Raw genomic sequence first — 15,167 nt, 5'->3', positions numbered from 1 at the left:
TTGAAGCCCTTGTATCAGGCAGACCAAAAGGTAATGAAAGCAAAGTAACAGGCCTTCTGAAGTGATTGAACTTCCAAAGTTTCAGAGAATTTGGAGTCTTTAGTACATGATTTCTGTTCCAGGGAAAGTTCAAGAGTGTTTGCAACAAGGAGACTCTGAATTAAGCCTTGCAGGTCCATCATGTCCTATCATTCTCTGTAACCTCCACTTCAGCAGAGGAAAAAGTGTTGCACATACTGTGGAAGCACTGCAGACTGTAAAATCTGGCCAGGTCTAGACAATTGTTTTGCCATAATAAAGTGCAGTGTGTGCTTGCTGATGTCACAGCGTCAGCAAAACTCCTCCTGGATGTAAATACATGAGGAAAGGAGGGTACTTATCAGAGATGCACTTTACTTAGTGCAGCTTCATCCATTCATTAGGATTCTCTCAGCACAAGTGGAGTTTCATTTGTGTAACACTCAGCTTCTGTCATTTGCTAGTGAGATGAAAGTAATCCCATGAGAATTGGCCCTCCAATATCCCAGGCAAATTATCTAGTGTCTTTGCCTTTGTTTTCCCTGTTTAATAGGGAATGTGGGGGGCGGGGGCGTGTGTGCGTGTGTGTGTGTGTGTGCGCGCGCGCATTAAAAATAGATTACTAAAATACTTAGATGCTTATTAAGCAGTGGAATTCAGTTTAACATGTCCTGCAGGGCTGTAACATTAGCATGTCTAATGAGATGGGCACAATACAAAACTCTAATGACATCCTATAAAATGGGTCTGGAGACAGGTACATAAACATCCATGGCTAATGAAGCTATGTTTATGCTGGCATTTTTGTTTTCCTATGCACTCATCATATTTAACCTTATGTTGTAAAGCAATCTGTGAATGCATGAGTTGGACTAACAGAAGATGTGCTCCAGATGTGCATATAAAGTGCTCTAACTGATAGCGAGCAGGGCACGGAACAAATTGGAAAAAAATCTAAATTAAACCCCAGATACACATAAAATATGGATTTTGTGTCCTCTGGGACAACTGTTTTGCTTTACAAGTCTACTCCTATTTTTTCCTTTCTATTTGCCACTATTACATGAGCTCAACTTAAAGGCCCTGCCCACATCCCCCAAAAATACACTCTAACAAGGGACACAAAATGTGTCAAACCACATTCCTGGTGAAAGCAAAGGACCAAACTATATCTAGTCTGATGTTAAAATCTAAAATTGTCAATTATTTAGGTGAAGAGGCATTACTCAACACACAGTGTCATTCATACCCATTAAATATCATCGACAAACAATATTTACCCAACTGAAAAGCAGTGTTATTGTTTTGAATAAAACACCAACAGTCTGGCTAGGAAATTGGACTGCCTAAGAGACTAACCATTCTCATTAATTTTCAGCTACACTAATAACATTAAACTAATATCTTCTGGCTCCATCCTTATTTACCAAATTTAATATATTTACTCTCTTTCTGACACTTTTAGTGGCAGCTGGTGCCTACCTTCTCCAGCTTTCTGTGCACCATTGCTGATGACTAAAACTAGGTGACAACCCATTAAACGAGTTCATCTCCTGCTCTCAATGTTACACATTCCAAACCAACTCAACAAAGTCAAGGAATAGAGAGAGGAAACTTCTTGGAACTCAGAGGTCAGGTCTAGCACTGCCACTATAAGCACTTCCCACCACTGCAGAGTGACAGGAGATGATCACAACAGTGCTGGGTCATATTACATCAGTTTCATCTATATTCATCTATGAAGCCATCCTGAACAGAGAGAGGCTTGGACTAAACTGAAAGCAATTCTTGCCCCAGCACCTGAATCATCACCTGAAACAGCAACATTGTTCTGGACACATCTGCAGAGCACATTTTGGCATTTACAGTACGTGATTTCAGACTTGCACAGAAAGTAGCCAAGCAGTCCTCAAGATCTAGGACATCTGTCTACAACTTCCACAGTCTACTATAAAGGAGAACCAAAATCCTTGGAAACAATTATTTCTGCTGTAGTAATTAATTAACACCCTGAGACATGCAGCTCTCTTCTTTCACTGAATATTTGCACAAAAACATCAGCAATACTACCAACACTAAATAATTACCACACTTCTATAGGCCAGGACCTTGCCAAATTCAAGTTGTCAATAATTGTGCTTAAGGAAGCAGTTTGGACTGACAAGGCTTTTCTGAATGAATTTAAAGGAGTGAAAGCTTATAAATGGCCTCTTTAATGACTTCCTGAGACTTCCTTTTTTATTTTATTTAAAAGAGCTCATAAATAGCTAAAATAAATAAAAAGGGGAATCTTGGGGCCTTTCGGGGTCGCTGAGACCCCGAGATTGTTAAAAGTCTTTTTTCCCAGCCTGGGTGCTTGAAGAATGAGTCGGAGCTCTCCAGTTCTCGGTCTCAAGATTGTTTATTGTATCTTATCTATAAAAAATTTTCTTCTGCCCTGCCAAGGTTCGTCCAGCAGGACAGTTCCAGCCACACTGCCGGCCCCCAGGGCAGTGTTATGTCTTTATACTAAAAGTTACATGTACAATGTTTACAATTACTTTCCAATACCTATCATCCACGTTAGACAGTGAGCTTCTACTCTAAACCAATCTGTAAGTGCCACCATCACAGCAGAAGGTGGAGGCCAAGAAGAAGAAGAAGGAGAAAGGCTGCACATACCCAGTTTCCTCCATATTGCCTCCTGAACCCCCATACCAAAAACCCTGAAATCTACTTTTCCACCCTGTGATAACTTCACTGTTATTCTGCCTAAACTGTTGTGGATTGCTGATCTTTATATAAGGTTGGTTATTTGCTCCACGGGTCATAATCAAACCCACAGGTGTTTTGGGCTCCGTGCCAGGGCTTCTGAGCCCCCTGGCAGGGGTCCTGGCTGTCCTGAACAGCCAGAGGGATGTTCTGGGTTCCCACAGGGGAAAAAATAAAAAACTTGGATTCCTGTAACTGTTTCTGCCTTTATTCCTTTCATAGTGTTACACTCTAACAACCTTCCATTCTGATCTTTTCTACTTTAGGCCTCAAACTTGCAACAAACTCCCATTGAGTCCTGTGGAAGACTGTGTGGCTGCTCACACACGAAAGGTTGTGCAACAGCACCCTGTGGTGAGACAGTGCCTTGTTCTGAGCGTGCACCATGCCCAGCACACCCAGGTGCTGACACCACACGGCTCCTTGGCACGGGAGCTGTACAGAGACCAGACTGAACACAACTCCACGAGGTGAGGGTGAAGCAATGCTGTCGTAGGGGCAGTGGCGGCAACCACAGAGGTAACACCAACACCAAGGGGCAGGAGAGAAAACCGGGATTACCTGCTGGGCCTGCTGCAGCAGCTCCATCCTCTCGTGCAAGATCTGGCTGTCAAACTCCCGGCTCTGCCTCAGGATCTGCCGCCGCACCTTCTCCACCGCCGCCCGCAGATCCTCCCGCTGCGCCTCCGTCAGCGACTCGCTGGCCCGCCGGCCCGGGTCCTGCTGCAGGGCATTATACAGCGTGGCCTCCAGCTCCTGGATTTTCTAGTGCAACCCAAAGCACACACAGACAGGCTGGCGTTTGAATCCAGCAAGCAAACGACCCACCAAGAGCTAGAGGAGGAGGCTAGCAAGGCAGGAGGGCAGGATGGACACGGACAGACAGACAGAAAGCAGCAAGCGTGAGCGGTGAGGAGCATTCCACACACAGTGCACACAGCCTCCTGGCACGGATGGACACCCGGGAGATGGGTCCTGCTCTAGCAAATCATTGGTTCTTCCATTTAAGAAAGATTCAGAAGATAGGTCTGCATTCAGTACCTGATAAAACTCCAAATCCTGCTGCTGAACGTTACAAATTTAACTTAAACTAACAGATTCCCTTCAACTGCAGCTGAATTTTTAAGCCATCCTATAAAATAAAAAGACCACAGGAAAAACTGTGAACAGAAATCTTGCTCTCCCTCTCTGTGGCCCTAATGAGCTGATATCCACGGCTCACAGTCTGTGTCACTGGCTTAGCTCCAAGTTGCCATAAGCAATGAAGGAAGGAACACTTGTATACACTAATCCCTCATCCATCTCTTGCTGTCTGCCAGATTCCTAACATGATTCTCGTGCACTGACCAAAACTGCAGTACTTTGCAAAGCACACAACACAGGAGAACTTCAGATTCACGTGGAGAATTGTACTCCCAAGAGGAAAGGAAGGAATTGTGGCAGTTTCCTTGATTACTGGGGTTAGCATGATCCTATCAAAAACCAGCATCCAGACTAACAATATTTGGATCAAGAGCATCTGACCACATCCCTTTGGCCCTCATAACACCTTTGTGAGGTAGGTAATTCCATCCATATTAGTGATGCATAAACAGCTGCACAGAGAGGTTAAATGGCTTGCCCAAGGTCACAGTGCTAGAAATAGTGCCTGCTTGCTTTTATCTCTGTTATCTGCTCTGAGCACTAGACCTTGCTTCTTCTCTGAAAACATTTTCCACATAAGAAACATTTACAGTGTATAAATAGTGCTTCAGGCCATTATATTTTGATTTCCCAAAGTCTCACTACTAGCAAAGTTGTGTGTGTAGTTTTACCAATTGCTGGATAATTCCTGATTGTTGTTTAGCCTGAGAAAAGGCAAGGTTGCAGCTTCCCTTTTGAAAATGAGGAAGGGTAAGGTTGGATAGGATCGCACAGGAAGAAATTGCATAGGAAGAACAGGCATTCCTGATTTAGGATAGGTTAGCAGCAGTAATACTTACAAATGCTTCAGGAAAAGAAATATTGGAAAAGTTTTAAAGTAATTTCTGGCGTATTTTAGCAGTTATGGGTTTTTTTCCATATATAAACCAGCTTCCAGATGTACCAACAAGATGTTTGTATATCATAGAATAAAAAATGCAATGCAAAAATGTTACACTTGTAAGTACTATAATCCATTCCTAAACTTTTGTTTAAGAAATACTTGATTTCTAGTCTGGCAGGAAAAAAAAAGATATAAAGTAAAAAAAAGTCCTATTTATAATTAAAAGAAAAAAAAACCAAAACAAATCCTGCATTTTATCATATCTGTTCAAACAAAAAAATGTAATGACTGTTCTTTTCCTACCATGTATGCCTGGTCCAGAGCTTGCTTCCTGTAGTCGAGTTCTTCCTCTAAATAACCCTTCTGTTTACTGAACAGGTCCTGAGCAATAATAAAAACAAGGGAGTGTTTGTTCTTTATCCTAATTCATGAAGAATCATAAATGCCATCATTTTTATGCAAGCTTTTCACTTGGAAGCAAAAGAAAACCCATAGCAAACAACCACTTTCATTCTAAGGATGTTTGGAATATCAAATTTACAATATTAGCACTTCAAATCTGAGTATCATATTCACAAGCTGTACCTAGAAAGCATTGACCTCTACACCAGTGCACAAACCTGCCTGGACCTGACAGAAGCACAGCAAAAGGTGAGTGGGGATGTACATGCATGTGGTCCAAAAGCTGTACCTTACACAGGGCCAAGAGAGGGAAAAGAGAAACACAAGAGAGGGCACTTTATGAAAGCATCCCATGGAAATATTACCCTTAAGGAAATCATGGGACAAGGCCCTAATTGCTGTTGTCTAATGTGTTCTTCTAGGGAGGAAACCCAAGCATGCAGGGTTATCCACAGCTGGATTCTGCAGCACCATCCTGTGATGTGTTACCGAAGTTGAAGTAACAACTCAGTCCTCAGCTTGTACAGGTAGGAGGCCAAACTGAAACAGGTGAAGTGATGCCCAGAGAGGTTGAGTGAGTAGCTGAAGAGCTGAAGAAGTTTTCAAGATACCTAAGATTTACAGGGATTGTTTACTTTTGTTCTTAAAAATCCAACTCCTCAACTTTCACAGCTGTTAGGTATAAACCCCACAGACTGGGGTTTCAGTGGAACTCAGTATCTAAAACATGATATTTCAAGCAAGTTGTGGACATTCAAATGGTTGCCTGATTAGTGAAGGCTTTAGAGTGTTTTGATTCATAGAATCATAGAATGGTTTGGGTTGGAAAGGACCTCAGAGATCATCTTGATCCAGCTCCCCTGCCATGGGCAGGGACACCTTCCCCTAGACCAGGTTTGACAGTAAGTAGAACATCGAAGAGTTACTTAATTTTATGAACTTTTCTTTCAAAGCAGGTTTTCACACTCAAAAGAATTAGTAGTGGAACAAAAACCAGAAAATGCCTTTGACTGAATTTAATGTTCTCTATCATTCTTTTTCCTAATCAACAAACTTTTGCATTTCCTCCACATATAGAATAAATGCCAAATTAAATAAGTAGGGTTCTTAAGATCACTAAGATCACTTGCAGCTTTTATTAACAGTATTAAAAAATTCAAATATTGTTGCTCTGGTTAGTTTTATTGGATATGGGATTGCCTCAAAGTCACTTACTTGGTCAAGTTTTGCTATCAGACATATATGTGGACTTCTGACAACTTTTCTGTCAGTTGCCAGTGGTAACAGTAGCAACATATAAGAGGAACAAGGTGCTATTTTGTTCTCTGTATAAGTATAATATTTACTATTAATTTATTTACTCTATTTACTTTACTTTATTTACTTTACTATTAATTTATTTACTATTAATTTATTTTGTAAACTTGCATTTCTTTTAATTATCTATTAATTAATATTCAAGGCAAACCCAAAGTAATAGTCAGGGCTTGGTCTTGGGGCTGGAATTTGGTTGGGAACAGATGGGCATCTATTGCCATGATAGCCATTTCAGAATCTTTCTGCTCCAGAATATTTTAAACATGCTACTGGTCCTGAAAGGAAAGGGCCTCCAACAAGTCCTGTAGGACATGTTTTTCGGCCCTTTGGGACATCTCCAGAACTCTGAGTTCAGAACTCTGGAGAATGTGATATGATATTAGACACGACATTTATGCAACTGAATGCCACCATGGCTACCCAGGTGGCTCATTTTCTGACATGGATAAATTACAGCAACTGCAAGGCTGTTGTACAGGATGAAACACCACCAAGCACTGGGAGCAAAGGACAGGCCTGGTCCTGACTTTCTTACAAGTGTCTGACACCACAGAGGTAGATTCACTTGTCTGAGACTATAAAATGGGTCAGAGCTACCACCAGAGCCCAGAATAGTGATGCAGCTGCCCTGATCATGTTACTTCTCAAAAGGGATAGCAAAGGCTGACCACAGAAAGCAAGAGGGAAGGAAACAAGAATAGGACCTCAAACCCTTAACATGGGCTTCAAGGACAGCTACACCAGTGCTCAGTCCTTCTAAAAGTATCATGCTAGAATATAATTTCTCAACTCATTGAGTCAGTCAGATCTCAGATTGCTGTGCTAAACAAATAGATGCAAGGGCTATCCATGGTAAGCCTTGAAAACATCACAGAAAATAAGGGGGAAGATAATATATCAAGTTACAAACCCCCTATTTTTTCCATTTTTCTTTACTAAAGAATCTTGCATTTGTGGCCACTTTCCCTTCCCCAAACCTTTGTATTTTTCCATAACAAGACTTAAAAATAAAGAAATACTAAATGTGGAAAGTATCTTATCTGTGTTAAAGTACAATCAGCATGACAGGTTACACTCAACAGAGAACACAGTCTGAGCACTTCTATTTTTGTTTGTTCAAACACACACTTCTTCAGTGGCCCTGGGCAAATCACTTAACCTCCCTGTCTCATTGTCCTATTCTTTAGGAGGAATACAATGCTGCTTATTTATCTACCTGTAAAAGGTGTGGTGAGGATTAATCAAGTGTTTGGATTGCCATCTGAAGATGTGAAGCACAGCGTGCATGGTAAACCAATAAAACCAAACACTCCTTCTAAAACTGTTCAACATACAGAAAAATAACGTCAGTTTGTTCTTCAAGACAGAGCTGCTTTTTGAGAAAACATTCTGTCTTTAGGCATGAAGGCCATGGGGCAAGAAAGGTCATCTGGAGTAAGAGGTCTTGACAGCTTGTCCAGAAGCAGAGTACCAGAGAGCAAAGAAATACCCTTGCCAATTCCACTAGCATGACCCCAACATTAAAAAGATGATGTTGCTGCCTGACAAATTAATATACGAAGAAAGCACAGAGACAATTTCACACTGGTTAATGTGCTCTCCAGTTATGCCTTTGTGCTCTAATTCATATATATTTTTGCTATTTTTGTTCTATATAGATTTGAAAGTTCTGTCTCACCCCAAAGAATACAAGCAATAGATTGTTCTAGAAACCACTTGACTATTTTACCATGAAGCCATCTGTGTCAAGCAGAGAAAGGCAGCAAACCTGCCTGGGATGAAATATATGCACAATCCCTTACATGAGTTTTAGCTAAATGAGATTTTAGCTATTGTTTCTTACCTTCTCATTCTCCAGGTCTAACATCTTCTGTGTCAGGGCAGCTTCTGTCCCCTCTATCTGTTTCAACCACTACAGCAGTGTGAAGAGAAAAAAAAATAAAATGAACAGAGATTTTGAAAAAGGTTCTACCAAACATTTTTCAAGGTCGTTGCCAGCACTTCCAGGCATATGCTCCTCCCATGCTATCCAGTCACTCTGGAGACACACATGAATAAACAGGTTGTGAGAGCACAGGCAGAATAGAATGGAGGACTGCAGAGACACACTAAAGACTAACAAGTGGAGGTTGCTTTCCTACAGAAAATAAAATGGGGTTTTCCCCTGTAAAGTTCAAGAAACAAAATAGACTTGGGTCAAGAAGGCAAAAACAACCTGATTGTTTCTTACTCAAATGCTTGTTGGCCTGATTTGTGAAACCATCATCTCACTTCAGGCCTCCAGTCCTTCATTTTTCCAGAGGGCAATTTAAACAAAATACAAGGTGGAAAACTCAACACTTAATTCTGCACTCTTTGTGGGAAAAGGCTCACTTGCAAAACATTGGTAATGTAGAGGAAAAAATAAAACAGACAGATGGAAACTCTTGTCGTTGCTACTATGAATCCCTTGCCATTATGGTAACATTCAAAACAATCAGAATGAAGAACAGCAATTGCATTCCAAAGATAAAATTTACACATCATAATAGCTAGATACAAGGCTCTTGCTTAATTACTGTCACCAGGATTATGTTAATATTTCCATTTAAGTTTATTGGAATGGATGGGAATAGTCAGTTCTGAATTATTTCATTTAATACCCCTATTGGTCTTCAATAAGGACCCATGACTACCTTAGAGAGAGCAGATTTGCCACTGATAATTATTGCTTTCCTCAACTGCCTTGTTTACTAACACTGGACTACTCATATCTGCTTTAAGTATTTTGGTAACCTTTGCACATCAACTCCTTTAATTTAGTGTTTTGGTGAATTCATTAGGCCTCAGACTCAAAGGAATTAATGACATACTGGCTTTTTTTCCCAAGATTTGCACAGAAAATTTGAAACATAAGTTTACAACTTATGAAATGTGAATTCATTACTTCACCATTTTGAACCTTCCACTATTTAAGAGACTGATGGAAGAATGAAAATTTGTTTTATCTACTTAGCACATTAGCTTCCTACAGAAAAAAAATTTAACAGGAACATCCATATTCCCCAGAGATTCTATTTTTACCATCTTTGTTTTCTTCATTTTGAAGGTGACAAGCTGAAGATATTCCTAAGGAAAGCCTCACCATGGATATTCAAGCATTCTGAACCTTTGAAATCAATGGAAATGGGAAATCCTGAGCATCTCTCACAGCTACCATCAATCAAGTAAAGGGCTATTTGCAAAAATTAGAGGTCTAATTTTTTTTTAAGGTATGCAAATGATATGCAAAACTAAATGTTGATTCTGAAGGTTCTATGCCTGTTAGCCTTTCATAAACCATGGAGCACAGCAGACACAAACAGTATTTTTGAGAGTCTGTCTTAGCCTTTTATAGTGGGGTTCTTCTCCTTTCATTTTTTGGATGTGAAGTGCTAATATTCCTTCTCTTTTAATGGCACAGCACAGTGAAAAAACATAGGGATTTTAGCCCTTTTCCCCATTTTTATTTTGCTTATAGCAATTACTCATTTAAATTAATGATTATTAAATTACCTAATGTAGATTATTTACTTCAAAGTATTTAGATAAGTAGATTATCAAAATTACATCAATTAAGGCAATTATTAAAATTGCAATTTTAATTTAAAATATCTGATTCTGAATTTCAACAATACATCAGGAAAGATTTAATGGAAACATACGAAAAGGATGCACAGAGCTTCTTCAGAGAAATATGCAAGTCTTTCTTAGGTCTAAATGTCAACCCATTTATATACATATTATATTCCCTGGAAGTAAAGACCTAGCCATACAGAAGGGAGTAACCTGACTGTCTTGTGCAAACTACTTTTTCTCTATGTCCACTAATTAACAGAGGAGACCACTGACCACTCTGAGCTTTTTCCACCATCCACAGGAATGAGCCCAAAAGGGACCATGGGCACCTCACAGAGGGCACCTTACACCTGCTCCCAGAGCAACGAGAACACAGGCCTTCTGGGAATGGAGTCTCTTCTGTTAAGTGGATTTTTAGTACTTTATGCTAAGGGAATATCTCCAAAACATGTTTTTATTTTTCAGCTGGGTTTCTTTCTTAAGTTTGGCTTTACCTCAAAACATCACAATCCCAATATTCATGTGAGGATGAATACATGCTCCAATCCAGATGACCTGGACAGAAAACCCATGCTTCCCTGACAGTGTTATGAGGTATCTTACAAGACATGGCCAGTTTTAAGCACAGAAAAATATTTACTGAATTCTACCTTTTCACAGAGGGAAAGCACAGTTCCAGCTTGGATTATTGCAACCTGCTCTTCATTTCTCAAATTCTAAAATACAAAAAGATACATTTAAATTGGATTAAAAATTAATTCTTTAACATGAGCAGTAAGTTTTAACCATACTTCAAAAAGTAAAACAGTTATACCATTTAGGATTATAGACATGACCAAAAAAGATCCCATGACTGAAAGTACTGAAAATTAAACCAAGGGTGCTTAGTTCCACTCTATTTCAGCATACCAGCCCACAACACTTTTTCAACAGATCATTCAATGAAACAAATAATTCAATTAAAATTAAGTGGTTTCAGTCAGGGATTTTGCAATTTTTTGCGTGGTTTTGCCAGTTCACTGGACTAAGCCTTGCAGCAAGTGAATCTCACCTTCATGCACTTCAGACTTCCAATTACAGAAAACAATGCAAAGAGTAAGTGCCATAGAAACCTCCAAAGGACTTGCAACATAACATGCAAATCTAGAACTTAAAACTAGTATTAAAAAGACCTCAATCTGTTATATCTAGCTATAAACTGGACTCAGCTCCCTGGATGTTTGTGCCCCAAATGTGTGGCTAAGATTTTATACTGTACTTAGCAATAAAGAGGAAAAAGGCGAGACAGTTTTCCTTGCCTTTCTCCCAGAAAATCCACTCCTGGCAGGGACAGCCTTCACAGCAGAAGGTGCTACTACAGCTACTCAAGAGGGATAATTCACAGCTTGGTCTGGCTTTGATTGCTGTTTTGCATCTTTTCACTTTGCCTATTACAGTGCCTGTTTTCTGTATCATTTGGTCAAGACCAAATCCTACCTTGAAAAAATACTCTTTTCACTACCATCAGTTTAACTAAAAAATTTCATGTTGTAAAAGCCGTTCCTAACCATTCATATTCTTCATACAAACACAGGCATATAAAATTCACCCTGTGCACTGTCTTGGATGTTAGTATCTGTTCTGGAAAAAAAAAGCTTTAAATTAACTATGAAACTGGAAGTACATTTAAAAGTAAAAAAGTGTTACCCCATTATCTCCAAGAATATCTAGCTTCTTCATAAGTTCAGATATATTCACGTCCTGAAAAAGATGTTTGACACTTTTTATGAAGTAGGTCAGAAACAGTTTTATTTGCTACATTTTCTGTACCGTTTATTCCCTCTGTGTGTGAAAATACTTCAAATGTAAATAAGTGAAACATAGTTTTGCATCACAATTACCAAAGTAATTACTGGTACTTTAAGACAAAACCAAAAGTCACTTTCAATTATAACAAGCAACCTGGATGTCTGTGCACGAGGGCAGAATGTTCCTGTATCATTCACACTTCTCATCCTGCTAATGTGTGTAGAGGAAAAATTAAAACTGATAAACAGGTTTAAAACATGTAAAGAGAAAGGGCTTAAAAAACTTTTTTTTGTTTGTTTGGAGTGGAGCATCAGCCACATCAAGCTACAGAAGTTACAAGGACAGAGAGCATGAACAAATAATTACTAAGAAGGTTTGCTTGGCGATTTGTTTTTTATTTTCTGTGTTAAACAAAACCATGGAGTTTCAAATCAGCCTTACAGTGGCAGAAGGGAATGTGCACAGTGGGCTGAACATCCTCCTCCAAACAGCTTATCAGCTCATAATCATCTTTCTGATTAGAAAGCCACATTTCTCTGCCACTCAGTTCTCAGATAATGAACTGAACAGCCCATTCTTATTAAGGCTCAGCCACTGAAATAAGGAGAACCACTCCTCTGATTCAAAAACGAGAGGAATAAATTAATGGAATCACATAATCATAGAATATGCTGAGCTGGAAGGGATGCATCAGGATCATTGAGTCCAACTCCTGGCCCTAAACATCATCATCCCCAAGAGTCACACCATGTGCCTAAGAGCATTGTCCAAACACTTCTTGAGCTCTGTCAGGCTGAAGCTGTGACCACTTCCCTGGGGAGCTGTTCCAGTGCCCAACCACTCTCTGGGTGAAGAACCTTTCCTGATAAAATTCACATGATGTCTGTATTTCACACTGTACCAGGATCCATTCCTAGGCCCCAGAACTCTATATGAAGCTTAAAAAATTGTTGGAAAGGGTCATGGAACTGTTTAAACAGAGATAATCACATTCTCCTGAACTATCCCAAGTTTGCTCTGCAAGTTAACACATCAAAGTTAACATGGACCAGGGATCATTTCCACTGACAGCCTGTATGCAGCCTTGCTATTTGAAGGCAGGAAGCCTTGAGATCATGGGAATAGAACAGTCCATGTTAGTCCAAAATGCTTAATTTACATACATAAAGCAAAAAAGCCCTGTTAAATGCTGCCACCCTCAACTGTACTCATATCCAGCACTTAGAAAAGACCAACATGTCACAAGGCCATGTTCAAGTTCTTCTGTCCTGAGAGGTCCCCTCCATCTCTTCCCAAAAACTTCAGGGGTGTTCCCAAATGCTACATGGGCTATTTAACTGTGCACATCACTAACTCTGGAATGGTGCAGATCCTAATACACTTGTGTTTGGATGGATGTTAAAAACAAAACTATTGATCACAATCAGCATTGACAATGCTGAACAGAAACTTCTTTAGCCAACGAGCTGCACTAGTGAAGAATGGAATTTACTTGCATCCATTGAGCCAGAAATAATCATTCTGATAATTTATTTCCATATGATGCATAAAGGAAGAATCAGAAACCAAATCAGTATTTGCATCATTCTGGAATCTACATTGCTACTGATGACTAATAATGTTTAAAAGCACTGAAAATGGATAAAAGGTCAACTATTCCAGTCTGCCCATTTTAGGTGACTGCCCCGTCTTCCAGGTAAGCAAACTGAAAGGCAGATTGAAAAAAATCCACCTGTTAAAGCATATCATAGATGACAATGGAAAAAAGGGAATTATGGACTCTGGTACACTGCTAGAGCCAACATGCAGATTAGAACAACAGGTAAGCTAAAAGTGGCTCGGTCTGGCTCTATTTGTAGGTGATATGCTAGCTGATGACTCTTGGTGTGCTTTGGGAGATGAGACTCCAACCAAATCTGTAGGTAAGAAGCAGATTTTAACTCTTTTCTTTCAGACTACTCAACTTCCTAAAAATATGCAGGGACAATTTCTGTTTATTTCCTCTGGAGATCATACTGTGCTCATTAAAGCACTGAATAGCAACAAGCCTCCTATAAGAGGACTTGTAAAAACAACTAAAAATTCAACCATAAATCACTAGTGAGTGGCACTGAGATTAGTTACTTGCAGAGAAGTTGCCCAGCCCTGTTGTGTAACATTACTGACAACACAAGTCTGAATTCAGTCTTAAGTGAACCAGTATGCAAATCAAGTAGCAGAAACAGCCTTTTCATGGGGGAACAGGATTGAAAAGAGTAATTCTTGCTTCCTTATATCAGAAGGTAATCAAGGGAGATCCTGATGTTTATCTTGTTCTTGTTCTAAATGAGTTCCAGCTATCTGAATGAGTTGTGGGTCAGGCACCTCATGCTTCAAGGCCCTGGCCTTGGCAAATAACTTAAGCATATTAATTCAACAAATAAAAGCCTTCACTAAACTGGGTATAAAGTAAGGACTGAATGTCATATTTCTGAGCTCAGATGAAGACATTTAATATCATAAACCATGTACTGTAGCAAGCCTGCTAAGGAATCATTTCAACATCTACATTCTTCCCTAGACTAAATGTAAATTACCTTGATTGACCAGCCTTCAGTTTCACTGAGGATCTCCTGACATGACCAGATCGTATTCTTATGAAACAGTTTCCCCAGTTAAAAATATCTTTTCTAATTTGTTTTCTTTTTTTTGCATTCTCTTCACTGGTAAGTGTCAAACCATTTGTTTGGATATTAGACTGGTCATTCAAGAAAGGTTCCCAGCCCTCCAACTGTTTCTAGTGTTTCTCTGCATATACCTTTATTCCTTCCTGATGGCAGAACAGCTGAAGTGCACTTCCATTGTTTTCAGGGAAGGTGGTTATGTGAAGATTAAATGCTGGTGACCTTCTCTCTCTCTCCTGAGGAAAGATTTGTTTAAAAACAACATTTGTGAATATACATTAACATTTATTCCCCACCTTTACAAAACATACTTGTACATTAAAAAGGCAGATTCCTACTCTCATTCCAAATCTATTCTATTTCCTCTTGTACCATATTTGAAGAATTTTGGCTAAATACAAACATGATGTTAGCTGCCAGCTGATTCCATGCACACAGTTTCTGCAAAGCTATCTGACACTCCCCAGCTGCCGAACCCTTGCAACACTGGCCCTAATTGACTGGAGCCCTGAAATACTCTGCAGGTTTTTATGTTGATTAGAACCTACTGTTTTCTTTCATGGAACAATAAAAAACAATTAGAAAGAAAAATCTGCAGAAAAAAA

At 39.5% G+C, this 15,167-nt stretch overlaps 1 protein-coding gene across 4 annotated transcripts in view; it reads right to left on the bottom strand.

Annotated features, from left to right (window-relative positions):
- JAKMIP1 (janus kinase and microtubule interacting protein 1) overlaps nucleotides 1-15,167 on the bottom strand; it is a 144,938-nt gene that overhangs the window by 18,969 nt on the left and 110,802 nt on the right. For all 4 annotated transcript variants that reach the window (XM_030948053.1, XM_030948054.1, XM_030948056.1 and 1 more), the window contains 6 exons: nucleotides 14,697-14,798; nucleotides 11,798-11,851; nucleotides 10,762-10,827; nucleotides 8,358-8,426; nucleotides 5,099-5,176; nucleotides 3,331-3,534 (listed from right to left, as the gene is read on the bottom strand). In XM_030948053.1, the coding sequence (XP_030803913.1) occupies nucleotides 3,331-3,534; nucleotides 5,099-5,176; nucleotides 8,358-8,426; nucleotides 10,762-10,827; nucleotides 11,798-11,851; nucleotides 14,697-14,798 (573 nt within the window). The remainder of the gene's footprint in view (nucleotides 1-3,330; nucleotides 3,535-5,098; nucleotides 5,177-8,357; nucleotides 8,427-10,761; nucleotides 10,828-11,797; nucleotides 11,852-14,696; nucleotides 14,799-15,167) is intronic.

The sequence above is a fragment of the Camarhynchus parvulus genome, chromosome 4 (genome assembly GCF_901933205.1).
Source record: "Camarhynchus parvulus chromosome 4, STF_HiC, whole genome shotgun sequence".
NCBI classification, from domain to species: domain Eukaryota; kingdom Metazoa; phylum Chordata; class Aves; order Passeriformes; family Thraupidae; genus Camarhynchus; species Camarhynchus parvulus.
The sequence above is the reverse complement of the archived record's forward strand: the minus strand, read 5'-3'. Positions and strand labels throughout refer to the sequence as shown.